Genomic DNA, 23524 nt, shown 5'->3' with positions numbered 1-23524 from the left:
AGACACTCTGTGAATATATTCGATGGTTTGGCCTCTAGTGAATTAAGTTCACGTTTTTTGGCGTTTCCGACCACTGTGCGATGGTGGAGCCCAATGGAGATTAGTCGGTATTAATGGCAGCGTCACCATTCGAGCCCGACACGCTCCCAGTACATCCCGTGTGGTAGCTTGGGCACCTACCAATAGCACGTGTACTGGGTTAGGACGTAAACGTCTTCTCCATTGTAAAAAAAGCCATGACCCACATCCATCCCCTTGCACCAAGGTTTCATCGATACGTTAGGGACTATCAAATGTAGCATCCTTTCTAGTTCCTCATTACTCCACGAAGTTTACCAACTTTCGTAGGTTCTCTAATGAGTAACACTAAAAAATTAGTTGAAGCAAATTGGTATTTCATATTTTATTTTAAAGGAAACGTACAGAAACTCTCAAACTTTGAAGCTTTTTTCAGAGGCCTGGACCTAGTCTTGTGAACCAAACGACACAGGTCAACAAATTGGGTAAATGTTTGTTATCGAGAAGAAGTAATCAAAAGACACCGCTGCATAGTGGTCGAAAGCCCCAAAAACGTGAACTTAATTCACGAGAGGGCAAACCATCGAATATATTCACAGGGTATCTTTGGGCGAATTGTTCGTAAGAATATTCCCACAACCTGATAAAAATTAAAATTAGGCATGGCTTATACGATCAAATTACAAAAATTAAATTTTTATACTGACCAGGTAGAAAGTTGGTGTCTTCAACAAAGTTTTAGAAATGCTCGTAAGAAAGAATTTTGTTGAACAACTTGAACTTGTAAGACTTAAAGTTATCGATTCACAAAGCGTTTTCTATAGCAATAACCTTAAATTTAGTTTTTTTTTAATATAAGTTTTTCCACTGTGAATTTTCGAGCAAACCATGTTCCAAACAAATATGGACCCTAATAAACATCGTATGATACAAGAGCCTAACGACCTGTTCAGGGTGTCATCCGAACAATATTTGGAATCGTTGCACTATATGGGTTAAAGTTGGTGTATAATTTATTTTTATTGTGGGATGCATTAAAACTAAATAATATTGTTGAAGACTGTAAGTAGAAATACTCATTCTTTTCAAAGTTTTTGAAGATTTCAACATTTTTTACCATTAATTACAAAATTTTACGAAAAAACCGAAAAATTTCGTTGATTTTTATATGGAAAAAGTAAAAAAAAAACATTATAAAGTGAGCTTACCCTATTCATAGGGTTCTAGAGTGCCACGCATCAAACCTTCTTACCTTTATTATGCTCGTCCATTTTGGTTTGCACCTTTCTCTCTTATACATAGTTGAAGTTGGTGTAAAAAATGTAAAAATCTTCAATAACTTTGAAACGAATGAGTATTTTTTCATACAATATTATGTAGTTTTGATACCTACATATTTGTTTAGAATATAGTTTTCACGAAAAGTCACAATAAAAAAAGTTTTATTAAAAAAAAAACTAGATTTATGGGGGTTGCCATAGAAAACGCCTTATAAATCTATATCCTTTAGTCCTACAAGCTCAAGTTCTTCGACAAAATTATTTACTATGAGCATTGCTAAAACTTTGTCGAAGACACCAACTTTCTACCTCGTTAGTATAAAAAGTTAGTGCCTAATTTCAATTGTTATCAGATTGTGGGGAATATTCATACGAACAATTTCTCCAAAAACACCCTGTGAATAAATTCAATGGTTTGGCCTCTAGTGAATTAAGTTCACGTTTTTGGCGTTTCCCACCACTGTGCTTTGCCTTGGCGGAAGCCAAATTGTGTATCTGACGGATTGTGTCGATGCGGATCATTTTCTCGAATAGTATAGACTTTTCTACGGATCATGTACGTACACACCACATGACACAAATACTACATCACAAGCTGGTGGAAAACATTAAACAAAGACGGCAAAAGTAAATGGGGTTGTTTTGAACCATGAAACTGCATTAGTGTTCGTGAGACCGGTCGTCAAGAACTCAATACAGATACAAGACAACATTTCACGATACGAGTTGTGATCTGGGGTTGATTTTCGTGGTTTTCGTGTGGGACAATGTCACTCTCAAGAAACTTACTAAAGATTCTTTTGGCAGAATCTGGCAGATTCTTCATTAAGTTGAATTCGATTCCCTTCGACCCTGGGCCTTTATTATTACGTGATAAAAAAGCAAGAGAGAACTTCACTATCGATCAGGTATCAGAAGGGGACGCTGAGCGGTAGGTCTTTAGTGCCGGGGCGGAATCCGGGCATACCTTCTTGGCGAAATCGTATATCCAACGGTTTTAATATTCCGCGCTCTCACTGTTTTGCTAATATTACGGTTTCGCATACGTCGGGCCGTGCCCCCAAGAGATTTCATAGATGTTTTCCTCATTAACCCTTACATGCCCAACTTTTTTCTAGTGCATATGACACATTCTTTCGTTACGTTTACAACGATTTGACGAATCTTCATTCCACGAATATGTTATAACTTTATCAAATGAACGCCTACATCAAAACTTATTACAGATTCTGAAGGTAGACAAAATTTCACGAAATACAATCAACACAAACTTAATATACTAGAATTTGACGGTTTGACTTTTATTGAAATACGCCGAAAGTTCTAATTTGTGACGCGTTGTAACGTCACGTTACATTATCGGTCTAAAAACAATCCTCTTCCAGTATATTCAGTTAATGTTGATTGAATCTTTCATGAAATTTTGTCTACTTTCTGAATCTGTAATAAGTTTTGATGTAGGCGTTCATTTCATAAAGTTATAACATATTTGTCGAATGAAGATTCGTCAAATCGTTGTAACGTCACGAAAAAAAGTGTCACATGGTTTCAAAACTCTTCACCGTGCTGTGCGATTTGAAAATTTGCATATACGAATGAGTTCGTCTATGCAAAATTCGCCATGCCATCACTGCCATGTCCCACTTATCGCATCGTCCGGACATTATTGTCCACGTCCTGCTCGTGCGAAAATCGAGCAACGACTGACGCAAACGACCACGCGGTACCTCTATAAATAGCCTCCCGTAGCTTTCACGTTTTCCGAGATCCATTCATTTTTGCTCGTTTTTCAACAGTGTGCTATTGAAATACAAAAACAATATAGCAATAAAACATAATTCCAAGTAATTCCGAATTGTTTGGTAATAAACAGATGAAAATCCGTTTAAAAATAACAAAGTTATTAGCGTTCAAAATAGTGACGCAAAAACATGACATCGTTTGATTTTAGATTTTAGAATGACACCCTACTCCAGATAGTGCAGTAAGACATTTTCAATGTCAAAAGAAATAAGCGAAACAATAAAAACTATAATGAGATAACTTCATTCAGTGCTGTTTCGAGCTGATGATTATGGAGCCACTTCAGCGACTAACCTGCCATGTCAGACATTCTACGTAACATCGCGATCAATCTAATATTTCTTACATCCATCCAACCTGCCATTCACACTATGACAATTACTAAAACAATGGTGAAGCGATAAGCGTGACCGCCACCCACCACAGTGGGTATGGGTTCAATCTCAGCCGAGGTTGTTGAGATTTTCTGAGGTGAAAAATCTGTCTTCCATCGGAGAGGAAGTAAAGCCGCTAGTCTCGATCCATGTATTAATGGGCCGATATCTAAGGTCCAGATGGTTAAGACACCTCTCTGGCGTCAGTGTTTGGTACGTACCGTGGACAGACGCCGACAGAAAATAAACAATAATAAATACTAAAACGGAGAAATTTGAAAGTAACAGTAATGTTTGCAGTTGTTTCGATCCTCGCTCACAGGGTCAGAGGTAATGGTTTTCATCGTAGATTGTCAGACATTTACTTTTGCGTCAGGAATAGCCCAGAGAGGTTACTTGGGGCCGTTGATGTTTCTATTTTACTTCAATGGCATGTATTTGGTGCGGGGGAATCCTCGGTGGCCCTTTACAGACGATTTTTAAATATTTTGTCTCATCCGCTCAATTAAAGATTACATCAGATTTCTCCAACAACAGCTTGAAATCGTCGCTGAGGTGCGGTACAGTAAGAACCGCACGTGTGTAAATCCAAAGAAGTGCTCCGTGATCGACTGACCGTCTTCGACTATACTAGGTTTTTACTAGCCTGATATGGTCACCACAGCCAAAGGTTAGATTATTTCAAAATTGGCGATAGCCGTTCCCAGTTGCATATGCAGCGTTTTAAAGCCCTTTGTTGTTTGTAGGCAATTTCGGCCGAATTGTTGCTTTTTTGCTGTTTTTAGCTTGCAAAGTTCCGGGATATTCATCATGCATAAGGAGATAAGAAAATTGATCAGTACAGTTACCTACAAAATCCTTCATTTTTATAAAATCAATTATTTCCTTTGCATCACCCTTAAAAAAGTCGATTGAAAGATTTAAAAAATACACGCATTCAAAATTTCGCAGATGACATCTACATCATTGACGTCGATCGCAAAGCAGTGGAAGAGACATTTGTACCTTTTAAAAAAGAGGCATGGTACATGGTAGCTGACCGAGTCAATCCGAACCGTATTGGTTCCGAGCTGAAAATCGATGGCGCACAGGACAGGACTGACGACGAATTCATATACATGAAACGGCACCTTGGAGCTACGAATGAGTTTTTCTATGGTTTGCACAGTCAGAAGTCAGCTAAAGCACCGCAACCTACACCCCTGCACAAAATTTGCTCTATACAACTCGCTGGTACTCCCTGTTGCTCTGTACGGTAATAATACATGGCCTTTGAAGGAAGCAGTTTATTAAGTGCTATGTTGGAATGTGTTCAATAGTACCAAGTATACAAACATGCTGACATCGGAAGGCTGATAAACCTGCAAAGGTTTGCAAAATTGTTTGAAATATAACCTATCTGTTATATTTCAAACAATTTTGATAAAAGGCAACGTACTTGGTAATAAAGCAACTGATAGTTTTTTTTCTGTATGCTTTTATTTATCTCATAATACCCAAGAGGCGGGCCGTAGTACAACATTGAAATACTTGTAACATTTTCGATTTTACATGGTGCTAAACCGGAGTAGTGTACGAAAGAAATACACTTATAACAGCCAAATTTGAATGAGTGAAACACCACCCTGAGTGGTGCAGTGCAACCGATGATGTCATTATGTAAATGTATCAAATATAGTTCTTAAAATAGTAAACAAACAATAAATTTGTGTAAATTAGCAATCTGCATAAGTTGACTAGTATTTTCCAGAAAAAAAAATCTGTAATCTAAGTATAAAATGCAGTTCTATGGAGTTTTTTTTAGTACGCCGTTGGTCTTTGGTATTTTGTTACGAGTGGAAAAATATCAATAAGTATTAATTTTATAATAACTACTTGTTTAACATTTAAAGTAATTCAAGTTATAATATGTATATGTATAAAAGCTACTTTAGACGTTGTTGCATTTGTGCTTTAGCTTACTAGTTAGCGTGCGATCGAATTGCATGCATTTATTGTATATAATATAAAAAGTTTACGGCTTAGCGGCTCAAATATCAAGTTTTGTACTTCTTTAGAGGCGCACCTCACCCGGACAACTTTACGCCTGTGCCGAATCCGGCGATGCCTATCACACACATGGCCGCTATTTTAATGTCCTGTGCTATAATTATCAAGAACGAGAGCAAATGCAGTGGCTTGATACAGTAGGGACATTCCGGTGGATCGAAGTTCTGCAGCTTTTACTGAATACGCTGAGTATACTCAATCCCAATCAACCAGCCAATCATGAACTAAACACCGAGACTATGAAGTTGTGTGGACTGCTGTAGTAACTGTATAGTAACATACGCCGACTGGTGAAAATATCGGAATTTGTTTGGTGATCATTGGTAAACCTATTGAGAAAAGAATTAACACGTACATTGAATACTTTCAGTTGAATCTATTACACTGACATGTTAGCAGGCACATTGTTTTATTCGATGATTAGTGCACTTATCGAAACATTCCATTCGGTGATGTATCCTTGCTGTTGACTGCCGCACCATAGTTAGAAGAATTAGTCTAAATATATCCGCTACAGTTGTATGTCAGAACGATAATTATATTGCCAACGTCTACGCTTCTATCACCTTCAATAATACTAGCGTTAAGGTTGCACAGAGAAAGCGCAAAATTCGCAAACGAAAAAAGCAGTTTTTTTCCACACCGTATGTCAGATCTTCATAAAAATCAATCAGCAGTACTGTAACAATATTCTACATACGTTGATTGATTTTTATGAAGATCTGACATACGGTGTGGAAAAAAACTGCTTTTTTCGTTTGCGAATTTTGCGCTTTCTCTGTGCAACCTTAACTTCTGGCGACAGTTTCGGTAGGGACGGAATTTTTTGGATCGGTACTCATTGCAGCTATCTCATAAAAGTTCACAAGGTCCAAAGAAATCTTCGTCGCAAATTCTACCATCCTTGTTGATTGCTCCTGACGCTCTACTATATGAGATTTGCCTCTTCAGTAGGGATACGTTCTAATCGAGACATTGGAATCATTGCAAGCATTTTTTCTAATGGACACTAGCCCAAGTTGAATTCTTCTCGTTCGATATTTATGCTGTCCAGTACTTGGCACTTAATATGACGTCACTGTTCAAGTGCCTCACAGCGGGGATACCGTGCCAACTCTGTACTTAGTCGAAAAACATCAAGAAATCACAAAAACCGTATATAAAAGCGATGCATTCGCGAAGCATATGCGAATAACTTGTTGATTTTGCTCTCAAACGTTTCCCTCGGAATCCTACGGGAGTCGCCCGTCCTGACCAAAGGACGCGAAACCAAGTGAAATTCCCACAAGGCTGACTCCGCACAGAACTACAGTGACGATACCCAGGGCTATATAAACCGACGTAAGCAACCAGAATGTGAACAAGTATAGTGTCTTATTGCAGTACTCCCCCTTTGCCGGATCGTAATTTGGCTCGTAAATTCCATACACCCAGAATGATCCAATGATGAACCAGGCAAACATGAAGCAATTGATCATGGTTTGCGTTGGCGATTGTCTCAATCTTTCGAGTTCTTGGTCTTCTATGCGAGTACGGACCCGCGTCGATAAATGCAGCATCTGTTTGACTACGCCGAAACCACCACCGACCACCAGGAAAAGTGAAATATATTTGCTTTGGGGACAATCGCGCAAATAAATTAAACCTAGGGCGATCATCGACAGCGGAACTACTATGGTTATGCCAAGTATAAATGTGCAGCCCACTGAAAGAGAACTACTGATTACCAAATCAAAGCAAAAGCAATATCCAAAACTTACATGTCCCCATCAACAGTGTTCCGACGTTTTTCATGAAATCCCACATACCGGTGGAAGACTTGTGCACCTCACGAACTCGCCCGAACAATGATTCATATGGTGGCGGCGGTGCTTCTGAGCCCACTACTTCCTCGTAAGTAGGCGGATCCCTCCGAGGAGTTTCGTCCGAACTGCTACCGTAGTCTGTGATTACGTCGCTCACTTCCGTGATCCTAGCCATCGCCAGTCCTTTCCAATTAATAGCCCTATCAGTTGCCTATAGCAGATAGTGTAAGGCTGAAGAATTTGAATTTGTACTCATGGATTCTATTATTTCTATCTAGTGACAAAGGCAGGTCCGATTCTGGCCAATGGTTTACTCAACGTTCTTAACAGACTGCATCTGTGTGCACTACCTACTAATGCAAATGCATTATTTTGTGAGATACCACCTAAGAAACAACTCTGATCATTAGAATTTGTAACGATTGTTTGTGTTCGGTTTAGAACCTTTTTAGTTTATATCCATTTTTATAATAGCACTAGATTGGCGATTCATTCGAATATTACTAGCTATGTCCATTCCAAGCAGCCGTCTAGTATGCAGCTGGTATTTGTTATTGCTGTGTGAAACTCGATTTGAAACGCTCTCTTCTTGCTTCTTTAACTAATAGTCCAGTTGTAAATTTTGAACGATGATACCGTAACACGTGAAACTGCAAAACAGCATTCCGTGAAATGTAACACAAAACCATGTTAATCTACCATCGCGCTATTAAATTACAAACTCAAACTTAATACTGTTGGTTTTTGACCAACATTTTTTGGATCAAAATAAGCAATCAAAACATTGATATTTTGAGGGGAAAACGATCAGTTGATGAATCACGCGACCCTGAACGACGCACAGTGAATCCACTTCATATAGTAACCGGACAAAATTTTAAAAATAAAGAAACCGAAATTGCACATGAGATATTTACTCTTCCGGGAGTCGCACGCGTGTGCAAAGTAGAATCATAGTTGATAATCCTTTAAACTATTTTACAGATAATTTTTATCAAGTTACCTTCCTTGACCTGATTCAAAGTTGGACTAACAGGTTATGGTGTTCAAATTTAAAAAAAATGCACATCGCAACATTTTTTGTATTTAAATAGGTACTTTTTAGCCTTCGATCCATACATTAATTTCATTGCTGAATTTTATTTTTATTGAACAAATCCAAAAAATGTGTACAAAGGCATGGGTGCCGTTGTATTTTTGATCAGTGGCGATACATGAGCGCCATTTTTGACGTCGGTAGCGTGACGCCGTTGGTAACGCTTTCCAACCTTCGTTTCCAACCCCGCTCATATACGCTGTCATTCTGGTTCGCATATTGCTCACATTCTGGCTCACACTGGTTCAAAGTGTCGTTTCAGAGCTGGATCAATTTGATACTCATTTTTTCTATCCGCAAGTCCGGTCCCAGGTAACTTTAACTGATTGTTTAGAAAATTTGTAAATTTTTCAAAATGTCTGAATTTGCCTGGATGACTCAAAATTGAAAAAAATCATTATTGTACATGCATGTAAAAATGATTGATTCTAGTATAAACAGTACTAGAGATAACATCAGAAGAAAAACAGTATTTTTAACAATAATTTGGGTTATTATTGCGCACTTCCCACCAATCTGGACTCCGTACTTTCAAAGTGCGAGTGATCTTAAAACTGCGAGCTGTCAAAACACATGTATTTCAAGTGATAGAGATGGTTCTTTCATAGACAGACCAGTTGAACTAACCAGTCTATGAGAAGAATTTAATGGAAGAATAGTAAGTGCGCAGTGCAGTTAGAATCCAGTTTTCAGTGACACAAGCAATATGTAATAGCTCCAGATGAGCATTTTCTTCACAAATCGTTGCAAGCTGTGAAGGTCGATTTAGGGTTTTGGTTATTTTTATCACTTTACACACAGAAAAAAAATGTTGGCAAAAATAAGAGTTTTTCACTCTTAGCAAAAAACAACCAACGCATACTCTTAGTTTAAAAATAAAACTTTTGTTTTGAGTACTATTCTTCATTTGCTTAAAAGGAAAACTTTTACTTTGATTATTATTTTTGATTAATTTAAAAGTTTTACCTTCAACCTAATAGTTGGCGTTGGTTGTTTTTTGCTAAGAGCGGAACACTCTTATGCTGATTTCGTTTTTAGAATCGAGTCGCTCTAGGTTCGCCCTGAGCTGTCACTTTTATATGGATTTTGTAAATATTAGAGCGAACCTAGGGCGACTCTGATCTAAAACCGAAATCAGCATTACTTTTACCAATATTTTTTCTGTGTGTACGCGGAATATCCCATACATAGGTTTATTTAAGCTTACCCAAATGTGAAAGGAGGTTAACCTTAGACTTCCCATCTCCCGAAAGAAGTTCTATAGACTGCAATGATCGGATTAGCACTACAATCAGACATTTTAGTTGAAAGTTGATTTTTTTAGAAACACCCGGATAATCGAATCATTCTCCACGAATAATCGTATCATCGACAACTGAACCACCGGATTCTAACAAACGAAGCAGATTAACATTTAAGACAGATATAAGGCTCAGTGCGATGAAAGTGTTGGAGACAACTAAACTTAAGCGATGGCAACTCTGCGCTGCCATCCACCACTGTCTGCGCTAGGCTCCCTAGTGCTAAGAGAAGAGACGACAACAGGCTTCTTGCTCTTCTTAATTTTATCTACCAGGCCCTGTCGTAATTCCAAAGACAACAAGCATCCATCGTTGCCAGATTCCATTTGCAAGTTTTTCACAATTGCTGAAAATATTTGTACCTCAAATATCAAGCTCTGTCAAAAATTCACAATACTAGCTTGAAAAATTAATAAATATAAACAAACATACATTAATAAATATAAACAAACAAATAAACATAAAAATTGAATTTTATGTTTATTTGTGTCTCTCTTAACTTTACACGTAGTTATATCGTCATTCAGGGTATTTATTCAATTTGCATGAAATGTTCATGGGTATGAAAAGTAGCCAAAATAAATTCAGCAGCACTGTTTTTCATCCCGGTTGAAAATATTATGAACTGGCAAAACGACCAATCAGAAGCTGGTTCAATATTGAGGTTAGGACTGGATCAAATTGGCCACGCGATTGTCTTCTCTTCTCTTAGCTCTAGTGATAGTCTTGCTGTCACTTTGAGATGCCGCCATAAGCGGAAACCACTGTTTAACCAGTCAGTCAACGAGTTCAATCCGTTTAGCAAAAAAAAATGTTTTATGCGTCTTTTTATTTGTCGAAGAAGACTCCTGACCTGCCACGCTCACATGGTACAACAGTGGCGACGAGTATATTAGCGGATAGTTGGTGAAATTTTCGATTAACGAATAGTAACGTCAAAATTCCGTCACCCTCGCGCGAAATACGGAGAATAAGCATGGAGAATGGTTGAATTCCACATGATAATGATCGGTGCAGTTCATGCACCTGATGCAGCAACAGCAACTTCAGTACCAGTAGCTAATGGCACAGTTTCTCCAGCGGCAGCAAGCATTTTTCCGGAGTGCAGTTTCATCCATCCATGTACAAGTACCACCCAACCCAGAGCAAATTCTTGACTCCCTGGCAGGCCACGTGATGTAATTTCGCTGCGACGCTGAATATAGCGTCACGTTTGCGGCTTGGTACAGCAGGTATGAAGATTTCTTGCGTGTTTTTTGTAAACGGCCAATAAGCATGCTGTCAATACTCACTTTGAGAGAAAATTCCGAACAAACCGTAGCTCACCGAGAATGGATGTTAACAGTTTATGAAAGAGAAAAGTTTTCTCCGTTGGTCTCGGAGCAACAATCAGTCACAAATTCCCCGATGGGTCCATCAAGGCTGTTCAGCATGCTTCCAGAGCACTCACGAAAGCGGAACAAAACTACAGCTAGCCCAATCGCGAAGATTTAGCAATCATCTTTGCAGTAACCAAGTGATTTTCGGTAGGAGAGGAGTAGGAAGTAGGAGTCTGCAAACCGATCACGCTCCACTGCTTCTAATTTTCGGTTCTAAAAAGGGTATACCGATGTATACGGCAAACAGGTTGCGACGTTTCGCCCTCAACCTGCTGTTGAACGATTTCTACATCGAGTACGTGCCAACCGACAAGTTTGGCAACGCTGACGAGTTGTCTCGTCTAATCAACTAGCACGTTACGCCAGAACAGGATTACGTCATTGCGAGCATTATCCTCGAAAAATATGTAAGGTCAGTAGCCGCAGATACCGTTAATATATTCTGGTTGCAGTTGAAAACTGGAAAATCCAACCAGTGACAATCGTATTTTCTCTGATTCTAAACAATGGAATCACGTCGGAAGTAGTGCGCAGTATTTGTAGTGATGCGCTATACAGCGCACTACTTCTGACATCATGGATTAGCACTAAACAAGAGAAAAAACGATTGTCGCTGGCTGGATTCTCCAGGTTTCAACTGCAGCGATAACGTTGCCTCTCAGTTTTACAGTCGTAGCACAGAGTACCCAAGATCCACTGCTTCGCAAAGTCTTCCGGTACATACGAGACTGTTGGCCTTCATCAAAAGCCGTCGATCCGGAGCTTAGGCGATTCCACTCCAGGGAGAAGTTACTTACTGTGGTCAATGGGTGTATTCTGTTTGCTGAACGACTCGTTATTCCATCACAGTATCGAAAACGGTGCTTGGACCAGCTTCATCATGGACATCTGGGGATGCAGTGGATGAAAGCAATCGCCAGAAGCTATATCTACTGGCCCTCCATAGACGATGATATCATTGGTTACGTGAAGGTCAGCATTGCGCCTCCGTTTCCAGGTCCCCTCCTTACGCTGCTTCTGTACCATGGCAGAAAGCATCTGGCCCATGGCAGCTTGTTCTCGTAGATTTTGCCGGTCCCATTGAAGCCGAATATTACCTCATCGCAGTGGCGGATCCAGGGGGTCCGGACCCCTCTGGAAATTTTTAACTTATTTAGAAATTTTAAATTATCTTAAATTTTATATTACTTTCAAACTTAAAATCATTTAAAAACAAATTTGACCACCAAAGCTGATTTTCATTAAATGAGGTTTTGACGTATAACGTATTGTACAATGTACATTCTAAAATAAAAATTTCAGACCCCTCTCGAAATGTTTTTTCTGGATCCGCTCCTGCCTCATCGCAGTGGATTCGTACTCCAAGTGGCCGGAGGTTGTTCAAATCCGAAGAATTACCTCTAAGGCTATCAATAGCATCATGTGTGGTTTTTTTCCCGACTTGGTATGCCATTGACTCTCGTTTCCCTACTATACCGAGCATCGGCCCATCGAACTGCAACCAATGCGAAAGAAGTATGAAACACTGCGGGTCTTACAACTCACATCTGCACCGAACAAGATACTGTTATGTTTGCACATAATGGTTAAGATAATGTGCATATCGAATTAAATTATAAAATTAAATTATGGTTCATTGAGGTAATTATGATAAGCGTGCACGGCATACCCGACAGAAGAAGGAGTGCAAGTAAAACACGCGCTTGACAAAAACCAAATTTGTCTGGCAACAAAACCCGGACGTAGGCAAAAACGTCAAAAAGGGAGAAAAAAGGAAAAAACGTGGAAAAAAAGTCAAGAGAGAGGTTAGCGTTCAATCAAAAAGAGTGCGAGTACGAGCAAACGGGGGCTGATCCTACGGACGGTTCAAAAGGAGGCCTGTCGAGTTATCAGCAGTCGCCGGGAACACCTACGATACCGTTAACACCGATGACACCACTCTCGCATCCGTACCATCATAGGCAGGAGATAAATAAAACATCCCCATCGTCACGAGGCGTGAGTATAATAGTGCCGCAAGGGTCAACGCCGGCAGTGAATATAAGAGCAAACCACGCAGCCGTCCGGATGCTATGTTCCAACGAGTTCGCTAGTAAAATCAAGATCAAAACGGCAACAACTATTCGGGAGCATCCAATAATCATCCCTCGGCGACGTCGGACCGGTCCCGAGAGGAAAGTCCGTGCAGTCCGGCTCTTCCCAAGTCGGCAATACTCGTAGTAGCAACAATCACCACGACATTTCGGTTCGATCGCAACAGCCAGAGTCCGGTGCGGCCTGCCAAATCCTGAGGTGAACCGGTTTGGTCCACTGAGTACGAGATCAAGTTTCCGAACAAGGCGATCGAAACCTGTACAGCGGATCCGGATCTGCAAAGAAGACAGCATTACAGATCTCAATTGTTCAGACTGCCCGGGAAAGCAACCACAGCGCGGGTGGAAAACGGTGGGAAAACAACCACCACTACCAATGCAACGGCAAAGCAGCAGATTCATTTACGACAACAGAGCGGTTATTGTGAAATTTGTCGGATCGAATATGTTGTGTCGGCGAACCATCTAGTCGCGGAAGAGCGCTGTGTATTTGTGAGGAATGACTAATTTGCTTAGGATAAATAAACCAGTGACGGTGGTCTGGAATAGGCAGCTCTCAATCAATTCCCGGGGTCACATGATGACGACGGCTAACATCATTAAGGTGAGTGCACCTCTTTTTACCTCCTTCTAAGAACCATATGTGTTTTGGGGCAATTTTGGAACACGATTTGGGTACAGTCAACTTTAATTTTACAATACGACACAGGCAATAACTAAATGATATACACTTGTTAATGCAATGTAACATACCTTTTCCTTTCTAATGGGGACTGACCTCATAGTTAAAGCCCAAATAAAAAAAAATAACTAACTCGTGTCCGACAACGGCACCCAATTTACGAGCGCGGATTTTACTGAGTTTTACGCTAACAACGTCATCGAGCACGTCACAACAGCCCCCTTTCATCCACAATCCAACGATCAAGCTGAGCGTTTTGTAGACACCATCAAAAGGGTTGTCAAGAAAATCTGAGAAGGCAGAGAATCAATTAACTGATGCACTGGATACTTTCTTGTTCGCTTATAGAAGCACACCTAACCGTTCGGCTCCTGAAGGCAAATCTCCATCTGAAGTTTTGTTTGGTTACAAGATCCTAACTTGTCTCGAGCTACTTCGGCCGCCCCCTGCAACTGAACCGAAGCTAATAGAGAAGCAGCACTGCCAGTGGAGATTTTGTCACTGTGCAATAGGTCTCAACAACCTATTTCTGCAACATATGCACCTACCATCTCACCTGTTGCACTTGTCAGTATGTGCAGTGCCTATGGCCGCGAACCCGGCTTCCCATGAGTATGATGGCGGCTTAAAGGCTGTCCTTCCATGTTGCTCAGGGATACATTGCTCCTACCCACATCCTTACATACAGGCACACATTCATAAATACGAACTTAAATTCATACATACATATCAACTATTTGGAACAAGTTTGTTGCAGAGAGCGAGTAATGTGATTGTCATCAAGTCTGTCCAATTATATAGAAAATTATATCCTACCATCGCATTGGTGTTTACGTCATAGTGGAGAATTTCTCATTGAATTCGCTTCTGTCTCTTCTTTATCTCCTTTTTGTCTCTTAGGTCCAAAGTTTATCTATTGACTTTTAATGGACGTGGTAAAAATACTAGCAGTGTTAGTCCTTACTCGCGAATACTTTTTCCTACAACTGTGCTCTATCTCTTAGGTGTCAGTCCTACACTCCTTCCTGAACTATTCTCATACCCAAGGTCAACAGCGTCGATAACTAGCAGGATCCACGTGTCCCCCACCCAAGCGAATTGATATATCCACTTGCAAGTAGGAGCACACACGTTCCAACCAATGAGACTTCAAACCAATGAGAATGGGCCATGCCAGTCGAAAGCCATAGGCCCAGCATCATCCCGTACAGTTCCTGAAATTAGATGCGTGTTAGTGCTACTTACAGATTTCATTTCGGTGGTAGTAAGTGGGTGTCTCAATCCCTCTTGTAAAACTCGCTTACCGCTGCCCATATCCTCAGGCATTTTGACGCCGTCGGTAGACCGTCTCATAGAAGAGATCTCTTTCTTCGAATCATCCTCAATTTCCTACGGAGCTCGTATATGAGACGCTCAAGAAGCTCTACTGGCATGAATATCAACTATCTGAAGAGAGTCACTTCATAAATATTGCTCAATCTTCAAATCAACAAAGGCTGTCTGCGGATTCTAATGTAGACGCGCTGATGATGTAACTATCAAAAATACGTCAGACAATCCTAATTGACCCCCTTCGAGACCAGTTTGGCCTTATCAAGCCGTAACGCAGGTGGCGAAGTGAAAACTACCAAATAGGGATTGAAAACAGCTTTAAACATCTGATGTTGCTCCAAACGTATGTGATCCAAGACCGACTTGGATAGTTCCATCGAGCCTAGCTTGCATACCTTACATAACATGACTCACTGTTCTCCATTCACCCACAACGAAAAACAACTGGATATTTTTTTAGATAAATTTATTGAGGTTTGGTAAATAACTGATTAAATTACATCGTCAACTATTATAGTACATGACCTACCTATACTGGATTTACGATTAAAGCATGACGTGATCAAGTTTAAGCTTAAAGATAAGTCAAAAACCATCGCTCGCATAGAAAAATTTGTATTCTTACATCAGAGAGCTTTCTTGAGAAGCTTTTGGTCGGAGAATTGATAGAAAATTTCTAATCGAAAAAGTCGTACAGTAGGTATTTAAATATGGCACATTGTAGCCAAACGATTTTAGCTTTTCGTAAAAGTGAAAAGTAACGATACAATTCTCTGTATCTGGATTAATATTTGGTATCGTTTTACCATTATAAATTTTGCTTTATAGCAATAAGTTGTGCCGTTTTTTCTACAGCTTTAAATCAGATCAAAGCATTTATTCATACACACATACAACAGCCGCACAAAATCAAACCCCAACATCTCACACATACAGCTATAGACCTATCCGCGACTGGCGCTCATCCTGTTCATATAGTACAATACTAATCCTGAAAGTTCCAGTTCAAACTTCAAACAGCACATTCAACTGTTATGTCCGTCTGTGAATGGCAATGCTAATGATGCTCACTCCACACAGAACAATGGTGATAACGCCTAGCGTCATGTAAACGGAAGTAATTAACCAAAACGTAAACAAATAGAGTGACTTATTACAATATTTGCCCAAGGCCGGATCGTAGTTTGGTTCGTAAATTCTATAGATCCAAAAAGATCCGATAATAAACCATCCGAGCATAAAGCAGTTAATGAGGGTCTGCGTTGGCGATTGCCTCAATCGTTCCAGTTCTTGATCTTCTCGATTACGAATCCGCGTCGATAGATGCAGCAATTGCTTGAGTACACTGAACCCACCACCGACTAGCAAAAATACCGGAATGTATTCGTTTTGGGGACAGTCGTACAGATATATCGCACCGAATACGATCATGCACACCGGAATGACGATTGTGATGCCAAGAATGATTGTGCAACCCACTGAAATAAACATGGTTAAGATGCTGTACAAGCGAATATTCTATCCGTACTTACAAGTCCCTAGTAGTAATATCACAACATTCTTCAAGAAATCCATCATTCCGGTAGATGATTTGTGCGCTTCACGAACTCGCCCGAATAGTGAGTCGTAGGTTGGAGGTGGGGCATCAGGATTGATGGCTTCCTCATAGGTAGGCGGATCTCCTCGGCGGTTTCCACCCGCGTTACTGCCATGGATTAGGATCACATTACTGGTGCCAATGCGACCTGTAGTCGTTAAATCTCTACCGCTACTACTATTGATTGCTACTACTGTTGGAAGTTGGTTGTAGGACGGTGGAGCTGACGTATTTGTACTCATTGGTTCTATCCTATCTAGTTCGCTGTCGTTGCTACTGCTCTGAAACATTTGAGATGAGAAAAATCGAACCATCATTCGATACTTAGGTCCTCGAGGAGGCTTTGGAACACGCAGCAAGCTTAATCACTGTTGTAATAATTGGAACGCGATTTCAAAATGAAAACGACAAACTATTTCATTTAACCATCTAATTAAGCACACGCCTGAGAAACAAGATCACTCGAAATCTTTCAAGGTCAAAACGCGATCCAGTCAGTAGAACGCCACGAGTGATAGACTAACACCACCAGCAGCGAACGAGTATCAATTAATTAAACGCAAAACCAATATCTCCTACTGCGTGCCGTTCGAAGACAGACCGATCGGTCCTACTAATTGATCTTTCACCTATCGTAACGCTAAAAATCAAAGCAAATACACAGCCAAACAAAGGGCGGTCTCACTTACCTGTTGAACGTAAATATCGTGATAGTTGACGATAGTCTCGCCGCTTACGTCTTCGTCGTTACTGTTGCTGATGTTGCCGTTTGTGCTTGTCGCCATTTAGGTTTTCATTCGGCAGCCGGAAGTTAAGGATTTCGGATTGTGATCTGCTTCTGTACCACTGACCTAGCTACGCAACGATGCGATCTGATGGGGGGAACATCCAATAGAAAGAGTGACGTACCGGAAAATACCGCACAAATACCGTTGTTTTTGTTCCGTGGACCGTTCGAGTTTCTTTTTCTATCGCGAAAATAAATGGCACTGCCGTATCTCACGATGATGTCATGTTCGCTTTTTTTTGGATAACTGCACAGCTTTCAAATTTGAATGTTAACAAAAATTCGATGAATAATAACAAAAAACCCAAAAACAAAATTGACGGAAAATCGATACATTAGGATTCAGGGGTGTTCAGCAATGTGATGTGGGTGGTGGGCTTTTTTCTGGCCAGTTTAAAAAATGTCACGGTTATACGAATGTACAGCGTTGGATCGAAGACTATACATAATATAACTACATTTTATTGAAATTAAAACAAAATTACTGTAATTGATAATGTTTTTATTGAAAGCAAAAAGATATTGTTGTTGCAATGAAAAAAAAATTGAGACCAATAAGTTTGAGATAGGATTCAATAACACATATTTTTGGTTTAAATATGCTTAATTTTCTGCGTGTACATCTGTTCCAAAAAAGTGCTCGAAAAATAGAGCTGCATCTCAGAAAATTTCCGGTTGGACTTACTGGGAAAACGATCAGGAAATATTTCAATTCGTGTGCGAAGTTAGCCTTCAAGACTGTCAAACGCCATCAAAACAAAACAAGAACGACTAGTTCATCAACGAGGTTATTTTGCGATTGATCGAAGAATTAAAATTCCAAATTTTCTTTTTGAACCAACAGTGAAATGTCCTCGCAATTGCTACTCACCCCTTTCCGGTACTACCAGCAATCTGTTCTTGCTTGCTTTCGACAGTCATTCATCCGGTTTTACGCAACGCCAACAACTAGCAGCTCGTCGGAGATTGCACCAGAAGAACCTACGGAGGAGGAACAACCGGTAGTTTTCGTGGATGATGAGAATCTGCAAGCCGAGCGAGAAGCTTATATTGAAAAGATTCGAAATAAGTCACGTCTGCTACCGCAGCACAGAAACATGTTACACGGCCAGCTTCCTTACGAGGAGTCACAGTCCTGGATACATGATACGGTGAAATACAAGCGAATGATGTTGGGCAGATACGGCATTGAGAGCAGCAAAGTAGATCCACGTGAGTATTGATTATGCTTAAGATATCTCACAAAGTATCTACGTTTGATTTCAATGCGCAGGAATCGTTTTTCCGACAAAGCTTGAAGCCCACGAGAAAGCTGAGTACGAGAGGGTCGCATTTCCTTACTCCTTACAGGAAATGATGACTGCCAATCGGAAAGCAAAAGAGGAACAGGTTGCCCGCATTAGAACCCGGGAAGCAGATATTGCTAAGAAAATGGAAAAGTTGGACCAGTGGACTGCGGATTTGAATGCACGTATCGCTAAAAAGGAGGCCGACGCACTAGCAGCTAAACAGCGTAAAGATAGACTGGTGGAAGAGGTACGACGCCACTTCGGATTCAAAGTTGATCCTAAAGATGAACGCTTCCAAGAGATGCTGGCGCAGAAGGAGAAGGAAGATCGCAAAAAGGTCAAGGAAGCTAAGCGAAAGGAGAAGGAAGTTAAGATGCTGGAAAAATTGAAGAAACGTACAGCGGAACTGCAGGACGAGGATACGAAAGATGAATTAGTAGCTAGCAAGTAAAATTTTAGCATTGGTTCCCAAGTCAGTAATTTATTTAACGGATGCCAATTTCCTATCAATAAATTAGATTACAGTAGTAATGATATTTGTTTGGTTCAACGTTGCGCTTCCGGATTGGTTGCTCCCGAAATAAGAACCAGAATCACAACCGGAACAATGTACATCCACTAGAAAAAAAAATGTTAATGAAATCTGACCAAACACTCGAATAACCACAACTTACGTATTTCGCAAACAATCCCCGATTATCTTTGGTCTCCCCGCGTTCTCGGGCTTCTCGTTCCCTCTCCAACTTTTGAATGAAGCTGGCTGTATCAGGAACCGGTGCATTTTCGATCGGTTTCACGTACACATCAGTATTGAACTCATCCAGCACATCGATGTCCCGATTGGTTAAATCTCGGCAATCACCAAAATTTCCATGATTAACCGACTGGGTAATGCCGATTACCGAACCAGTCTGATCAAGTGAAACCCAGAGCACATCCGTCAGTTGTGATTTGGCCAAAGCACACTACATAGGGAAGTAATAAAATTTTTGTCTTGGATTTGTTTTGCTATAAGTATCGTTTAATTACCGCCTTCGATGAAGTCAAGAACTTGGACCGCGAGCCATCTTCCCCAACGACATGAGCCTCCAAACGGTATAAGCGATTCTCCTCAGCCAGCTGGCGCAGTTGATTGCGTTCGTGGGCGGACAAGGATTCCTGCGAAACAGTTGCCGCTCCCGTGTTCAAGCTGGTGATAGTTACATTTCCGCGAAGAGTAAACTTTTGCGGCTCGTGGATATCGAGCGCGTGATAAAGTTCTATGTTCAGCCAGCCGTCGTATTCGAGATGTGACTGCTGTGAGAATCTGTTTAAAGCACTGTTTTGTAGTTTATGAAAAAAGACTTACCGCATTTATTAGCAGCATTAAATTGCACAAAAATCCTATGACTAGTCGTCTCATTTTTAATTCAAGCTGCGAAAAAAGAATCTAGCTTTAAAGTAAAAAATATTGATTACATTCACTCACTATTCCTCGTTCCTTATTATTATTATTATTTCTGATCTTTCGATGACAGTTTCATGTCAGTCGTGCGTTTATATCGTTTTAATGTCGCTTTCATGCATATAGTACGTTTAGAAATATTTCACATGAAGCCCGATTAAAAAAGGCAGACTAATGGAGTCTTCGTTTTTTGATGTGCACTACACCGGTGCTACACTCATTCAAACTCTATCTCTTTTTTCGCACTACGCCGGTGTAGCACAAGGTAAAAACAAAAACGCAATAATGTTTTTCATTGAAAAACACTGGGGCTGTGGATTGCACTGGTTTTGCACTTTCTAGCAGAAGTGGGAATGAAACACGTATAGTGGCCTGCTCTTCTGCTAGAAAGTGCAACACCAGTGCAATCCACCGCCCGGAGTTTTTCAATGAAAAACTCCATAAGGCTGTTATCGCAACGCTGATGTATTCTATATGGATTGTTCTATTTTACATCACCAACTAAAACAGATCGATCGCAATGCTGAAATGCAGTTATATTCTTCGAGCACTTTTTTGGATCAGATTTAAAACAGCTCGACAATTCTGTTTAAAATTTCCCACAATTTGAAACACGAATAGCACACTGTTCTAAATTTCATTAGTATGACAGCAGAAAAAACAATACGTGTCACATAAATGACATACAATAACAAAATCAAATAAAAACCATTTAGAACAGGTAGCTAAATCATCGCATTGGGAACAGCGTGTTCTAGATGTATTTTGACAGATACAAATTATCCGACGGCTTGTCATTTTTAAACAAATTTATTGTGCTTTTCACCGAAGATTAGCATGCGACGGAATCAATTCAAAATAACGAAAGAATTGAAAATATACCCTGTTAGCTCCATCCGCCCAGTTTAGAACAAACATCTAGCAATATATACACTGAAAAAAATCCAAACGTTAATTCTATTTGCTTCAAACCGCTTAAAATTCATATGAAGAAGAAATGCTATTGTTATCACGCGCACACATACCTTCTATGTGTCAACTGTATAAACTATGTATGCACACACATAAGTTATATGTGCATATTGTTATAGAATGGGGTTTTATGTGCCTAATAGTTATGGAATGTGAATGTAAGATTAATATTTCTTGTAAATACACACATTAGGTTTATGTGCCAGCAAATAGTGTCTATATGCCTCCGTTAATTGCAAAAATCTATGTGTAAAATCAATAGGCATAACGTTTACTTTTTTCTGAGTGTAGGCCCTGTTGGTCAGGTATCGGACGGCCATGAATTGACAGTTCATGGATTTATTCACCCCTTCACTACCTGTTCAGCGAAAATCGGAAATTATTCGTTACTATTTTTTGGTACCCATTTAATGAATTGTTTTGCGGAATTGAAAAGGTTAAATCTTAAAAATGGCGGTTTCGCAATCTGGTCGCTATCTTGTTTTTTCGCTAATTTTGCTAATTTCCAGTGATAACCAGAATACATCATAGCATTGCGAACAGCCTAACATTTTGACGTTTAATTCTTTTCGCCTAGGCAAATTGTCCCGAAGAACCAAATTTTAATGCGATTTACGAATGCGAACGCGAATGCGAATAAAGGACGATTTCCTAGAAGGAAATCACTCTAAACTTGGTTTGAGTCCGTCCCCTACCAAAAGTTTTACCGAGATTAAAATAGTTTAGTGAGATATTTTGGCATCAAAATATTTGAAGTGGCACCTGCTATCTAAAAACCAACTAGATGAGATTATTCGAGAACAGCAAAAGTTAACAAGATTAGCTAAAACTAGTCGGGATTATTTCGGGAACAAAAATATTCTTTAATTTATTTTAGTCCAAAGTCTAGATTGATTTTCCCCTAGACGATTTCTGTTGGCTGAAACGAATTGTATTAGGCAAAGGCGTCGAGGGGAACGTCGCTTCAAAATAATTTTTATATTCCGTTCGATTTAATTTAAGAAAATTTAAACAATTTTCTATCAAATCGAGTATTACTAAAAAAATCGAAAACATTACAACAAATTTATCAAATATCAATCCTATTTTGCTCGAATTCCGACAAATTTGATGTTACCCTGCATACTCTATTTTCGAATCTTTTAATAATCCTGGCAATAAAATTTATTATGCTATATTTCACCCTAAGGAGGAAAATTTGGTAAAAACCAAAATTTCTCACTAGGGTGAAAATTTGTTGGTAAAACCAGTCTTTGCACTGGAGGGCACAAATCCTTATTTCATACTCAGTTGCGTTTCGGCTTTGCCTCATCAGAAACATCGGCATAAACAGAACTTCTGCTCGAACGGGACATCACGTTTGATCAGTCGTTCGATTGAAACACAAAGTGTGTTTTAGTTTTAAGGGATTTGCGTCAAGCCTGCGCTAATCTATTCCGACAACAAGTTAGTGTCGGTTTCTGATGAGGCGAATGATGTTGCGGCGGCTACGGTGCTCAACAAATTACATTTCGGAACAGCACACATATAGCTCTGCGAATAATATTAGAAACCACTATGTTTTGCACCCTTTCGCAAGAGGTTTACTCATCATTTTATAAAATGATGGTTTTCCTTCATTTTCATAAACAATTATCAACAAATTGCTCGGTGATTTGGTGTTTAAAAGTTTTTTTTTTACCAATGTTTACAGAAAATATATGCACAGAACAGAATCAAATCAGCAACACTTTGCTTCTAGCGCAATCTGTGAACGGTTTCAACGTAGAATCACAGACTAACAAACATAACACTATGAGGGAATTCCTGCAGAAAACATCGATCCGACAATTTTCCCAGAACACTAGCTTCACGTTCCCAAACACTCATTTACAGGAGAGTTACCCCTCAGGTTTGGGAATAATTTTTCACTAGTGGTCTATCCCCCATAAGCTTGTTCATGTCAGTGGCGCCATAATTTCAAATGTGGCCACAGTCCCAACTACAAATATATTTTAAATGACCGTTAAAGTGGGCGAAGCTTTGTTTTTGAGTGTTATGTTTGTTAGTCTGTGGTAGAATCGCCAATACGAGCGTTGCGTGCAAACTTGGATAAATATAATTGACTTATCCAGCTGCGGTGGTATTTTACCGTTTTGATGGTTGAATTGGGAAGAAAACAAATCGTTTACACGAAAAATTGGGAGGAAAACAAATCGCTTTTGGGCTTAAGGGGAGGACGGT

At 39.8% G+C, this 23524-nt stretch overlaps 4 protein-coding genes across 9 annotated transcripts; 1 reads left to right on the top strand and 3 right to left on the bottom strand.

Moving 5' to 3' along the window:
* Positions 1-4926: 4926 nt before the first annotated feature.
* On the bottom strand, positions 4927-8084 carry LOC131690475 (transmembrane protein 272-like). Of its 3 annotated transcripts, none has more exons than XR_009305585.1 (4): positions 7774-8084; positions 7285-7715; positions 5908-7229; positions 4927-5853 (listed from the first exon to the last, which is right to left on the bottom strand). XR_009305585.1 is itself a non-coding variant. In XM_058976274.1 (3 exons), the coding sequence occupies exons 2-3, from the start codon at positions 7502-7504 to the stop codon at positions 6757-6759; spliced, it is 693 nt and encodes a 230-aa protein (XP_058832257.1). In that variant the 5' UTR covers positions 7505-7715; positions 7774-8084; the 3' UTR covers positions 4927-6756. The 3 variants fall into 3 exon arrangements, 1 of the variants encoding a protein (XP_058832257.1); XR_009305584.1 differs by having other exon boundaries at positions 5914-7229; XM_058976274.1 differs by having other exon boundaries at positions 4927-7229.
* Positions 8085-15691: 7607 nt separating this feature from the next.
* Positions 15692-17952, bottom strand: LOC131690471 (transmembrane protein 272-like). Of its 2 annotated transcripts, XM_058976267.1 has the most exons (4): positions 17740-17947; positions 17499-17681; positions 16745-17090; positions 15692-16690 (listed from the first exon to the last, which is right to left on the bottom strand). In XM_058976267.1, exons 2-4 carry the CDS (start codon positions 17592-17594, stop codon positions 16245-16247), a joined length of 888 nt encoding a protein of 295 aa, XP_058832250.1. In that variant the 5' UTR covers positions 17595-17681; positions 17740-17947; the 3' UTR covers positions 15692-16244. The 2 variants fall into 2 exon arrangements, with proteins under 2 accessions (XP_058832250.1, XP_058832251.1); XM_058976268.1 differs by having other exon boundaries at positions 16745-17085; positions 17499-17952.
* A 374-nt stretch (positions 17953-18326) lies between these two features.
* On the top strand, positions 18327-19416 carry LOC131690472 (large ribosomal subunit protein mL64). The gene is made up of 3 exons (XM_058976269.1): positions 18327-18383; positions 18441-18808; positions 18870-19416. The coding sequence occupies exons 2-3, from the start codon at positions 18445-18447 to the stop codon at positions 19334-19336; spliced, it is 831 nt and encodes a 276-aa protein (XP_058832252.1). The 5' UTR covers positions 18327-18383; positions 18441-18444; the 3' UTR covers positions 19337-19416.
* On the bottom strand, positions 19347-20400 carry LOC131690476 (ER membrane protein complex subunit 10). 3 transcript variants are annotated; one of them, XM_058976277.1, is made up of 5 exons: positions 20354-20400; positions 20234-20299; positions 19915-20181; positions 19560-19850; positions 19347-19503 (listed from the first exon to the last, which is right to left on the bottom strand). In XM_058976277.1, exons 2-5 carry the CDS (start codon positions 20285-20287, stop codon positions 19432-19434), a joined length of 684 nt encoding a protein of 227 aa, XP_058832260.1. In that variant the 5' UTR covers positions 20288-20299; positions 20354-20400; the 3' UTR covers positions 19347-19431. The 3 variants fall into 3 exon arrangements, with proteins under 3 accessions (XP_058832260.1, XP_058832261.1, XP_058832259.1); XM_058976278.1 differs by having other exon boundaries at positions 19915-20178; positions 20354-20389; XM_058976276.1 differs by having other exon boundaries at positions 20234-20362.
* Positions 20401-23524: the final 3124 nt, after the last annotated feature.

The sequence above is a fragment of the Topomyia yanbarensis genome, chromosome 3 (assembly GCF_030247195.1).
Source record: "Topomyia yanbarensis strain Yona2022 chromosome 3, ASM3024719v1, whole genome shotgun sequence".
Lineage (NCBI taxonomy): Eukaryota > Metazoa > Arthropoda > Insecta > Diptera > Culicidae > Topomyia > Topomyia yanbarensis.
This window is presented reverse-complemented; position numbering and strand designations above follow the sequence as displayed.